Raw genomic sequence first — 12,183 nt, 5'->3', positions numbered from 1 at the left:
ACTTCGATGTGTTTTGTGTTGTTCAAAGCATATGAAAATACACAAGGGGGCACAATTTTAATGCATGCTTAGTATGCTTCAGCTACTCATTAAAAATTGCTCTCTTCCTTTAAAATTAGAATAATATTACATTGAAAAAATCTTTTAGAATTTATGCTATAGCTGTTGTGAAGAGTCAGTGCTATTACCAGTTGCTGGGTCCAGACCTCCATTTGGGAATGTCTTCCTAATCTCTGCTTTGATTTAAGGAGATAGCAAGCTGAAAGTACTGGATTTATAAAGATCACAGTATCAGATAACAAATATCACCGAGACACCTAGAAACAGAGCACCTGAACTAATTTATTTTCTGTCATGATTTTTAATCTGTTTGGTGAAGACGTGTTTATATGTCATTAATAAGTTTGCCAACCCACTAGCATGAATTGCACTCCTTTGTACACCTCTGCCACTTCCAGACTTCAGAAAATGGCAGGTGAATAAAAATATTATATATTACTATAAAATTACTGTATTTAAAAGTGCTGTGAAAACTACAGAATCTTTATGAGTATGAGTATGGCTGTAATTTCCTACATTTGTTTACACATGGGAGAAAAATGTCTCAGGTTTGTTCTCGTGTTGTTCTACCTAGACGGGGAATATAATTTTGACAGATCGATAGAGGTAGGGAGTATCTTTCAAGGGCCTACATGGTTGTCTGCCTATGGCATACCAATAACCACTGCAGATGCATTTAATAGTAAGAAATGTGTTTCCTGGTGAAAGTGTTTTTTGGTTGCAGTGCAAGAGTTTGACCATTGATGCCACCAGACAGGGCTGGAAAACCTGCACCCTAATCAAAGAAATTGTTTGCGTTTCCTCTTTTAAAGACTACAAAAATGTTTCTGGAGTTTGAAAGTGGCAGCATAGCCTTCCTGTGCAGGATAAGCATCGCCCAGCCGTTGCTGCTGGGCCCAGCACGGGCTGGCCACGGCACCTGAGCAGCCCTGTCCGTGCAGGGCAAGGCACCCCGGGGCCGACAGTGGAGAGGGGAGACGGAGGGATTTCCTGCAGCCAGATGAGCATGTGTCAGTGGGTCCACCTTGTACCTCCGGGGTCTGGAAGCAGAGTATATGCGCACGTCAGCTATGAAATAAGAGATCAGGCATCTTTGGGTGGTGGTTTGGAAGTTGAAAAGATTTCACTAAAAGTGGGTGCGTACGCTCGGCAAAATAACTAACATTTCAAAGGGCACAAGGGGACTACAGTGTGTTTTACTGCTCCTGGTAGCAGATACTTGGAGCTTGAGATTCTCCACTCCCAGATTTTCCTCCTCTGTGTGTGGACAATGATTTCAATAAGGAATTGAGAGAAATAAACTGGGTCTGGCCACAACCCATCTCCTGGCCTGAAGAGGTTAATGAGGATCTCAGAGTGAGTGTGGGTCAGATAAATGTGCTTTTTCCTTTCCTCCCCGCTCCCTCAGAACAAATCCTCAAAACACACTTCTTAAATGTCCTTTTCCCTTTGATCCTACATACATTATACTGCTACTCCTAAGCATGGGGAAAGATGACATTGAACTGTTATTAGAGAAGATACAATGGTCATCTCTGGCCTCGTTCAGGAATTGACATTCAGGGCTTGCTTTGATCTCTTCCTCCATAACATCTTCTGCAGAGCGGGGTGAGAGAAGGGTCAGCTCTTAAGTTTAATTGATTTACTTTAGGAAGTGAGGTGGGCTAGACAGAATTAAAGGGAAAGCTTAGAGAGACAGGGGAGGCAGAACAGGCTGGGAAATAAGAGGACAAAGAAATTAAAGAAATTAAAGTTCCTCCGTGAAGGGAGGAACACCAAAGACTTCATTCCACATCTTTCTCATTTGATTTTTCTGTCCTATCATAGTTCCTTGGCTTCTCTTTTGTGTTTTAATATTTAAAAGCTACTTGTTTTGCCCTGCTTGCCAGTCTGTGCTTTGCCCATCAGACTGTCTTATAGAAGGAACTAGTTGGGACATTTCAGTCTAAATACATAGAAATTGGCGATAATACTTATTTTGGAGAACTCACCTGAAATGTTAGAAGTTTTGAGTCAAGTTTAGATTATTCCAAATTTGAGGGCAGGGTCTTTACCTTTGGTTAGCTTGTAAGGTATCACACAGTTATATGCTATATAAATAATACGAACTGGAAGGTCATCAAAAAACCTCTTCCCTCAGGCAGTTGTATGGTCTGTGCAGTAGGATATATAGTTTTATGGTATATTTCTATAACATATAGAAAGACTGGGAAGATGATTTATTGGTGAATAAGGAGGTCAGCAAGTGGCAGGTATACCCACAGATTTTCATACAGTTTTACTGTGAAAGAATGGATTCTCTTGAAATTATTTTTTAAGGTGTTGATTCTGACATGTGGCAACAAGCTAAACTCACACCGTATTTCAAACCATAGAAGGAAAACTTGATTTAATATGTTGCAGTTTGAGTCTACTTTGTATTGTAAAAATGTAATGTAAAACAGTTACATTAGTAATTGGGTATGTAAATAATGATCTGTTTAAGTATACCAAAGTGGAAAGCTTTTAAAAGGTTTTAGACTGTGGCTTTTGTAATAAAATACCCACAAATCTCGTTAGTTATGGCAAATGAGATCTTTTCCCTTGTTTGGAGCGTGAAATATTATCTTTTAGCCAGAAAAACCCATTGCTTATTGCATCATTGAAATTATCCTGAAGTAAAATGAATTTAAGAGATTTTTTTTATTTTGGAAAACATGAACTTGAATGTTATACTTCACGCTTCAAGTAAAAATATTGAATAATGAGACAGAGCACTTATAAAAAAGAATATATTACATTCAGTTCTTTATCTGTTACTGTGGGGTGTGCTTAGAGGATGGGATAGGACCTCAGGTTACTGCGAAAAAAAGAGGTTATAGTCAGTTATTACTTGGCTGAATTGATGAGGTAAAACTAGCCAAAAGAAGTTGAATGGCTTTTGCATAGGTGTTGTCACTTGGTGAGGAAGGTGAAGGATTACAGGTGTTTCCATAGAGGAACAAAAGACACGGGAGGGTGGTAGTATTGTACTGTGGTGACTGATGCTGCACATTGGCAAATGGGTATTCTGACGGGGATTGCTTTCTTATTAAGAGCCCGAGTGTAAATTTATTGGTTCTGGGCATTGCAGGTCTATTGTTTTGGTTTCCATCAGTATATTAGCTCAATTACAGCGTTGTGACTTGCATATCCCAGTTTTTTTACCCCAGGGGAGGACAGTGATTTTAATTTCATGCCCCAGTAGCTACAGTTAGTGACGGATGGGTCTTTCAGCGAAGGGAATCGGTTTGTAAATTACCCGTTGCCACCTCCTGTACATGTGTCTCTGGCAATGTCTGTAGGAACGGCATCAGCCTCTACCCACAACCCCTATAGCTTCTCCCTCCTCCCCATGGGAGGCGGAGGGGGAAACCCTGAAATGCCACTGGCAACCTTCAGACAAGCGTGTCGTCATCGGGAACTGCTAATTAGATGGCGTGCCTCATACCAAGGCACGTGGAAGCGGCAGGCAGTGCTTGGCTATATAACCCGCTGCTTTCCGGCTACTGTCCTTGGGACAGATTGTGAACAAGACGTCTGTAGGGATGTCCGGGCTGTCCTGCGCCAGAAGCAAACACGAAGAGGCAGTTTTACTGGGGATCTTGGAAGAGCAGTGCTGTGCAGAGATGATGGCTGAGTGGCTGTTACAAGTTGTGTTTGATTTTTGTAATCCTTTTTTTTTTCCCCTTTGCTTTTCTGTATATTTGGCAGTCATGATCTATCTTTCCTTTTCAAAAGAGACACCTGATTAGATTAGTTACATTTTCAAATTATTTTGCTTAAATTGTCATAGATAAGAAAAGGAGAAAAGAAAAAGGACTTGATTTAAAAGAATAAGTTTGCTTCAACAGTATAAATGGATGCAAAATGATGGATTATTATTTTTTGCATACTATAGCTTATGGGGGGGAGGACTTTCCAATTGCATGGCTCATATTTCAAATAATACAAAGTTGTTGATGTTTTATTTATTCATTTCAACAGAGCTAACCCCTGGTGATCTGGAATGGCTTTTCAAATATGGAAGCATTAATTTCTTTCTAGAATTCGTATTTTAACTCATAAGTTTGCGTAATGCATTAGGGGACACAGAGTGACTATTAAACATCTTCGTTTTGATTATTTTCTAATTTATAGTTAGAAAATACCTTTTAGTTAGAAAAAAATTGCAACTTATTTCAGTGCTTTCAGAATAATCTTCTTTTAAGGCTCTATAGCCAGGAAGCATCTCTGATATTGTTTTTAGATAATGAGCTGGAAGGTACATCGTTTTCTTCAAGGTTAAATTTCTAGCCCCAGCTTATCAGTGCTGAAGCAGACAGTCAACATTTCTTATTTTGACCTGTGTCAAAATGAGAAATAATGAACTTTTAAAATTTTATTGTTTGGTATAAAGAATATCAGGGATATATTCTTTAAAATGCTGCCTGTGTGTTTCTAGCTCTGAATTTCTGCTTCCCTGTGTTTTTATTGTTCTTTTCGGTGATCACCAGTGTGATTGACTTCTCACCCATATATGTCTTTTTCTTAGATGGTGCTAATGAACAATGCTAAATGAACCTTTTACTCTATTGCCGCTTGCATCCTTGTTGGTAAAATATCATATAAGCAACTGGCTCATTGCCAGCATAAGCTCATTGGTTAGGTTCTGGACTTTATATTTGTGGCTCTGCTAAACCCAAATTTTTAGACCTTGGGGGAAAAATAGCTTTGCTTCAGAGTTTTTACATGTTATTGGAACCATCGTTTTATCACCCTGCAATGAAATACTATTTTAGTTGTGCTTCAGGACTCATAATGTAGCCATTGTGTGCTTGAGTAAAAGAAGAGTAATTTGGGGGGCCGTTGTTCGAATTTGTCTTTGGGTTTGGTTTTTGTTGTTTTTTTTTTTTTGTTTTTTTTTAATTATTAGCTTTAATGTGCTTATTGTTATAAAAGGCACCCCCCTCACACACATACCTTGAAACTAAGCCTTGAATTTATAGTGAAATCTGGTAAAGTGAAGGCGGTGGACAAGAATACATTCTCTGAATTAGGTTTCTGTAAGCTCTTTGCTTTGCTTGTGTGCTTGGTCTTACATAGCATACAATACACTGCTGTAGTTGTTCAGTGGGATTTATAAAAACAAATAAAGAGCAATTAAAGTTTAGGCTTTTCTTTGATGAACAGAAGTAGTTCATATTCTAGTTGAATGTGAAGCTTAGAAATATGTGTAGCTGTTAGTAATTATCTAGATGTCAGTATCGTGTGGAAGGTAAAATGGAAAAATATCGGTATTCTTATTTTCATTTTCAAAAATAAAATAAACCCACATCTTATCTAATATAATTGATAGGTGATATAATGCAAATAGAGCCCTTGAAATATCTCTTGCGTGATAAAAGGAGTCAGTTGTAATGGAAAAGCTATATGTAACTTGACATCCTTGAATGAGCTGAGGTCATTGCCTGCCCTGACTCAGTCATGCCTTTGCTGCTGAATTACAGTTACTGAGCTGGTGCTTGGTCTGCATTCAGCATCTGACATATAAAAATGAAGAGTTCACTACTAGGACCATAATGTGACATTCTGCTCTCCACAGGCCCACGAGCGATCCGAGAGCTCCGAGGTTGCCTTTGTTACCCAACTTGTGAAGAAGCTGATGATTGTCATTGCACGACCAGCTCGGCTGCTTGAGTGTCTGGTAAGTTTGGTCCTCGGGAAAGTGCCGTGTATGATCAAAAGAGTCTGGTGAGTGTTTGAGGAGATAAAGAACACAAAGCCTTCCAGAGAAAGCTTTAAATTCCCATGAAAACATTAATGAAAAGTATATCAATATTTTACAAAAAGAAGCACTAAGCATCTTTTGCATTAATATAGAAGTATCTTCCAATGGAATGTCAGCTGCAACAGCAGCTAAATTATATTTTAGTATAAAGTTTATGGCTGAGGGGCCAGATGTAGCTGTTGACATCGTTTCATGCTAGTTGATGCCACACGATTTTCCTCATGTTAGTAGACACAGTGAAGAGTGTGTGCATACAGTGCCCAGAGAGCTATGCTAAGAAAGAACTGTCACTAATGAAGGAGTTACAATATCTTATATAGATATAAGTGTTTGGGCTTTTGGACTCAAACTCTTACTGTAAACCTAACAATTCCAAAGAAACCTGATGTCAGGTTTTCCAGCTGTGAACACAGAGAGGGATAGGCCGGTGAGAGATCCAAGAAAACTAGGAAGCCTGGGGTTGAAATTGTATTCAATGCTATTGGAATATATGGAAAAGCAGGTCTCATTGCTTTTTTAAAAACTTACTCTGACTAATAAGACTATATTTTTTTTATTTAATTCTAGAAAATGGTGAAAAGTGTTTAGACCATCCCAATGAAATAGGCCACTGTGTCCTGAAGTCATGCAACTCTAAAAATATTTTGGAGGTACAGTGGAGAAGCAACCTGAATGTGCATTCTCACTGTGATGCCATGGCAAGAGGGTTAATATAAACCTTGAAATATATATATGGAAAAAGGTGATCAGGCCTCTGGTGTACACACTGTTGTGGTGGTTATTGGTTATAGGAGTCAGTTCTGTGACTGTATTTCAAAAAGGATGTTGAAAAAATGGTGAGAGGGGAGGGAAGAGTCACCAAAAATTGTCTGAGTGCTGGAGAAGGTGTCACAAACCTACAGCAGAAACCTATGAAACGCCAGGATGGAATTCCTTGGTGTGTTGAAGCACACAATCTGATGGTTCTTTCTGGACATAAAAGTGACAGGGAAGCTACATCTGTTCGAGACATTAGAGGGTTGGCTAACTTAGGAATCTGTGGCTGAATATAGATGTACAGTTAACATTTGAAGCACGTTGAGGGCAGTGTGTCTGTGGGCAACTTTTATCACTGGAGTCACTAGAAGATAAATGAGTTTTGCAGAGCTTTCTTTGACAAAGTAGACAAGAGTGGTCTGACCTTTCCAATAATACCAGTTTTTGAAAATACCTGCAGAACTACTGAGAACCAGTAGGCTTTGGAGGGTTCCCTTATTCCTCCTCCATGACCGTCAGATGGATTGCTTTGCTGTGAACCCTGTAGTGCAAGGAAGACCACTGTCAGTGATGAAGAAGGAGGCTGCACAACCAGCAAGAGATGCCTACACGTTTTCAAGAAGACTCCACTAGATTACACTGGAAATCCTAGGCACAACTGCATTCAGACTGGGAATTCTTTGGCTTTCAAAACCATTTTTGTGATTTAGATGACTCCAGTTATCTTCTAGCACTTCTTCAAAATGTTTATTTTTGAAGTGGAGACAGTGGAGAACGGAAATAAATTTAAGTTTATTGTGTTTATATTTCCCGAGTTCACAATTGTCACTTATGCTTGTGTACAGTCTACTAGTAACACATCATCTAGGAAAACATGAAACCTCTGTAAGTTTTGTGAACCCATCTCTATATCTGCAAGCAGTTCCAAACTCAAGCCACCTTTTAGCTGCAAATCAATAGGTCTCCAGGTTCCTCCACTATCTTCTATACCTCATGACCTACAGAGTGGGAGCAGGTGGAAATAGTAAAGTCACTGAGATTTGAGTAACGAACCGCAAAGCATGTAGTGACAACCTTGACAACGAAGTGGCTAGACTTCAAAATATAAAAATAATGTTTGGATCTGTATATTGGATCTTCGCTGTTTTTTTAACCTGTATTGCCGTTCTAGGTTTTTTTTTTCCAAATATATATTTTATACTGCTGACATGAAGAATTAAGTATTAATGTTCCTTTTATCCCATAAAAGAACAGGAAATATAGTAATGGGTATTCAGCCATTTAAATAGCTTGAGAACTACATTTTATTTTTATTTTTAACATAATTTTCTTGTAATTTAACCTTTAACTTCAATAATTTGTGACTTTATAAACAGTTTTTCTCAGATTTAATATTAAGGTTAATTTTAGTAACACAGCTCATTCTTACTTCTTCCTTGTAAATGAAATAACTGACCATATAGGCAGTGGTTGTGATGGTTGTGATTGCGTTAGTGGAGATGAAGGCATTTAAGTATTTTAAATTTCAGTTACTTGGTTTCAGTCTTTGTATTACCTGTTGGACTGTGAAATATTTATTTATGGACTGAGTCTCTGGGGCTTCAAGAAAATAATGTGTTTTGTGCATCACTGAGACCATCTTCTGAGAAAAAGTATGTAATTATTCTTTTTTCAGATTATTTTTCTGTAGCACCTGCCTCCCTTTACTAGGGATCATTCTTCTGTACTCAAATGATTAAATAAATCTACTAAAAAGAAGATAAAGCTAGAATTTATTTAATTTCTTAATTTTTTCTATGTTTGAAATTTTTGTCAACAGACTTTTTTTCTTCTGTCCTTTACTCGCCAGTAAGCGACCTCCAGTTGTATCTTGAAGAGCAAGATTGACTTGCTTGACTCCACCTTCCCCTTCACCTCATTCTCTGTATTATACTACAGTCTGTTGACCATCTCTCTCCTGTGGTCTTTCCTGGTCTGGCTCCTGCTCTCTGCCAGTTCTGAGGCAGTTGATTAATCTTTTTCCAGAGGTGTTAGGTGTTTGTTTCTTGCATTGTTGCTGTCTGGTGACAGTATTGCAGTAAGCAGTATTGCTTAGGGCAATCAAGAAGTGCATCGTTTCTGTTTCTCTAACTGTTCAAATATCTTTACGTGATCACAACCTCTAATTTCCTGTTCTTGTTTGCAGTTCTGTGCTTTATTTTCTCTTATGCAGCTGACCACACTCACATCAGTTCTTTTCTGATGCCCTCAGTTGTATGCTGTAACTCTTCCCCTTTTATCCTTCCATTTCGCTAGAAAAATTTTGAGGAGTCTTGGCAAAGGTGCTCATTGCTGGTGAATGATGAGGTTTGTAGGGGAGAGTTAAAGTTAACAAGAGAACTTGCTTCTAAGCAGAGTGTTCCTGCCACCAAAAGCTTATCTTTTATTTCCAGCTGTATCTGTTAGTCTGGTAAGAGATCACACCTTCTTATAACCTTTCCTTGCCTTAGAGATCACATACACCAAGACTGAGTTGACAAGATGATCCTGTACTGTATAGTATAAGAAATACTGCAGCAATACTTCTTATATAGAAAGCGAAATCTTCTGTGCTGATAAAAGAGCAATTGCTCTTTTATTAATAATTTCGTTAGCAATTGCTAAGGTCGGGATAGTTACAGAATTGGGTGGATGTATGGTTTGAACAGAAGTAACGTTTGAAAGCAAGAGAGGTTTATATTGGCTTAACTCGCGTGTCAGACAGAGGTGGCAGAAGAAGGCACCTCAGTCCTCATCATAGACCTTTCCTTGGCACATCTCAGTGTGATGAAACTGGGAGGTGAGTCCAGATTAATGCTTGCATTATCATGACTGTATTATCCAATAGTCTGGTTTTGGTTCATAAAAAGTCCCTACAGTCCTTGTCCTCTTTTGATTTGACAAATCTAAGCCAGTGGACGTCCAGCAGGCTGTAAATGTCTGTAATTTTTGCAGAGCAGAGTGGAATGCATTGACTTGCTTGTTATAACTGCAAATGTTTTGCATCACTGCTGAGCCCAGAATTAACTTTGACTGTTTCTGAGGAATCTCCTGTATGGGGAGAAACCTTTTGTGATTGTGAAGCCGAATCATTTACCTCTCTCTGTCTCTCTCACCACCTCGCTGTAGGAGTTTGATCCTGAAGAGTTCTACCATTTGTTAGAAGCTGCAGAAGGCCATGCCAAGGAAGGGCAAGGAATTAAATGCGACATTCCTCGTTATATTATCAGCCAGCTGGGACTCACCAGGGATCCCTTGGAGGGTGAGAACTCTTGTTTTGTACTCTCCAAACTGCTGAAAGGATAACCAGATCTCCTGGTCACTACGTAGCTGACGGAAGCTTTTATTTTATTGGGTTAATTTCTAGGCCATTTTTCCTTATTTTCCTGTTTACTGTCAAATTCTAGACTGTCCTTTCCAGCCCCAGGTCTCAAAGGAGCATTGCTGGGGTAAGGATCGCACAACAGCAGTGACAGGTCTTTACTTATGGTGTTAATAATGTCTCCCTGTATTATAGCTGAAACAAGGTTAGAAAATGGCTTTATGATTTAACTTGTTTTTTTACTGCTGTTGAACAGTAAAAGTAAATTTATCCCCTTGTTTTTCTCATCTGCCTGCCTGGCTGGAAAGTATCCTGTCATCCCACTTTGTCCTCTCTGAGAAAAGTGTGTTTGTTGTGATTTTCCATGAGAAACCAGGACTAGTATGAATTTTTAGGTGGAGGTGAGATTGTATTTTTACATCTTGCAAAACCAAAGAGAATAATGCTTTAGAAGACAGTAACTGCTTTTCTGCCAAGTGCCAGAATTGCATATGGTAAATTGAATATACTGTAAACGTACAGAGGCCTATAAGATCCTAACTTTGGAATTTGTGGGTTAATATTTCTGCCTGGCACTTTGCTAGCTGAATCTCTTCTCTTATACAAGTTTTACGAGCATGCATGGCTTGCTCAGCAGCAATAGAAAGTGTGACAGAGACTGGAGGTTACTGTGGAATATTTCAGTGATTGAACCGTACTTTTTGTTTTCTCAGGAGAGCATAATTTTAGCATAAATTAGTAGTCTGGATAGGACTAGTTTAACTTCTGCGCTGTTTACTGGAATGACAGTGACAGGTTGACTTCAAGTGAAGAGCTCTTCGGGAAAATTTCTACCAAAGATTGCTAAATGCAATTTAATAGCATTTGTTGAAATCTGACATTAAAGGGAAATTTCCTTTGATCCCTGTCATGGGAGAGAACCTTTCCATCACTAATTCCCCTTACTAGAGTAAAATTTTCTTTAGAAATCTTTGGAGATGTCAAGGTGCCTTATTTCCTTTCTGTAAGGAGGGCACCCAGAAATGTCAACGATGTCTGTTCAGAGACTAGTAGTTAATGTAGGATTTGGGTTTGCAAAGTTTATAGCATCTCCTAAGACAGCTGAGTAGCCTAAACTAACTGACTTTCTCCCAGTTTGCTGCTGCTGCTCAGCATTTTTCAGAATCAGACACATTTTGTGAAGGAAGGTTGTTTGAAATATAATGCTTTTTCTTTCCTGGAGTACAGAGGTGCCACCAGGCTATATGCAGACATGTACGCATGGAATAGGTTTTAATATTAACTAACTAGTCGTTTCCCCAGACTGCATGTCTTCCTTTTGCTTATTATAAAAACCACCTAGAATAAGTCAGGCTGAATGAGAACAATTAATTATACTAATCTTTACATAAAATACTGCCTACAGCTTAAAAGATGTTAAAGGTTATCACTGTATAATTGCGGTGACTTTTTACAGAGGGGGAAAATATCCTTCATCATCTACAAGCACCTCTTAAAATCCTGTTTGTCTTGTATAAACAAAGAGAATAGTGTTTGATTGAGATCATTAGGAGTAATCTTTCCTCTTTCTTTTCAGAAATGGCCCAGCTGAATAGCTATGACAGCCCAGACACTCCTGAGACAGATGATTCAGTCGAGGTAAAGCAGTAATACACTCACTCTGTCTAGCGCTTTTTTTTTCTCTGGAAACAAGTAGTCTACAGTAAAGAATTAATTATAATGTTGAGTAATTTTGATTTTTTAAAATGTGCTGACATTTAAAAGCGCATGTTAAAACTAGAATATACACTCAAAAATGTGGAAATCTCTACACGGTGGTGGTGAAATGCTTAAATGTTAGGCATTATCATCAAGTTTTGTTGTGGTTTTTTTGGTTTTTTTTTTAAGAGTTGCAAACAAAAGTAATTGGAGAAATTCTTAATACATGCGTTTGTAAAATGTGATGAGTATTGAAGAGAGTTGACTTTAATAATGGACCATTAGAAAAATCTAATTATATAACTTGCTAGGTTTCAAATAGATTTTATTGTTGTTTTTTTTTTCAAATGTAATGTCATGGAAAGGCCTGAATCTTATAGTCCACTGGCTTTCTGTGCTAATATTTGTGGAGGGAATCTGCAAGGGTCCTAGGGATACAGACAGTTATCCTAAAGCTGAGGACTCCAGAGATTTAGAAACAGATTGAGTTTTCATGAATGCTGCTTAAAGAAGAAAAGGACAAAAAAGTGACATATAGAAT

At 38.3% G+C, this 12,183-nt stretch overlaps 1 protein-coding gene across 1 annotated transcript in view; it reads left to right on the top strand.

The window, feature by feature from the left end:
- Positions 1–12,183, top strand: part of LOC104618457 (microtubule-associated serine/threonine-protein kinase 2-like) — a 103,087-nt gene that overhangs the window by 64,166 nt on the left and 26,738 nt on the right. Inside the window, exons 10-13 of the mRNA XM_010284054.1 lie at positions 5,663–5,764; positions 9,752–9,884; positions 10,030–10,071; positions 11,521–11,582. Coding sequence (XP_010282356.1) covers positions 5,663–5,764; positions 9,752–9,884; positions 10,030–10,071; positions 11,521–11,582 — 339 coding nt within the window. The remainder of the gene's footprint in view (positions 1–5,662; positions 5,765–9,751; positions 9,885–10,029; positions 10,072–11,520; positions 11,583–12,183) is intronic.

This window comes from Phaethon lepturus, unplaced genomic scaffold (genome assembly GCF_000687285.1).
Source record: "Phaethon lepturus isolate BGI_N335 unplaced genomic scaffold, ASM68728v1 scaffold13243, whole genome shotgun sequence".
Lineage (NCBI taxonomy): Eukaryota > Metazoa > Chordata > Aves > Phaethontiformes > Phaethontidae > Phaethon > Phaethon lepturus.
The sequence above is the reverse complement of the archived record's forward strand: the minus strand, read 5'-3'. Positions and strand labels throughout refer to the sequence as shown.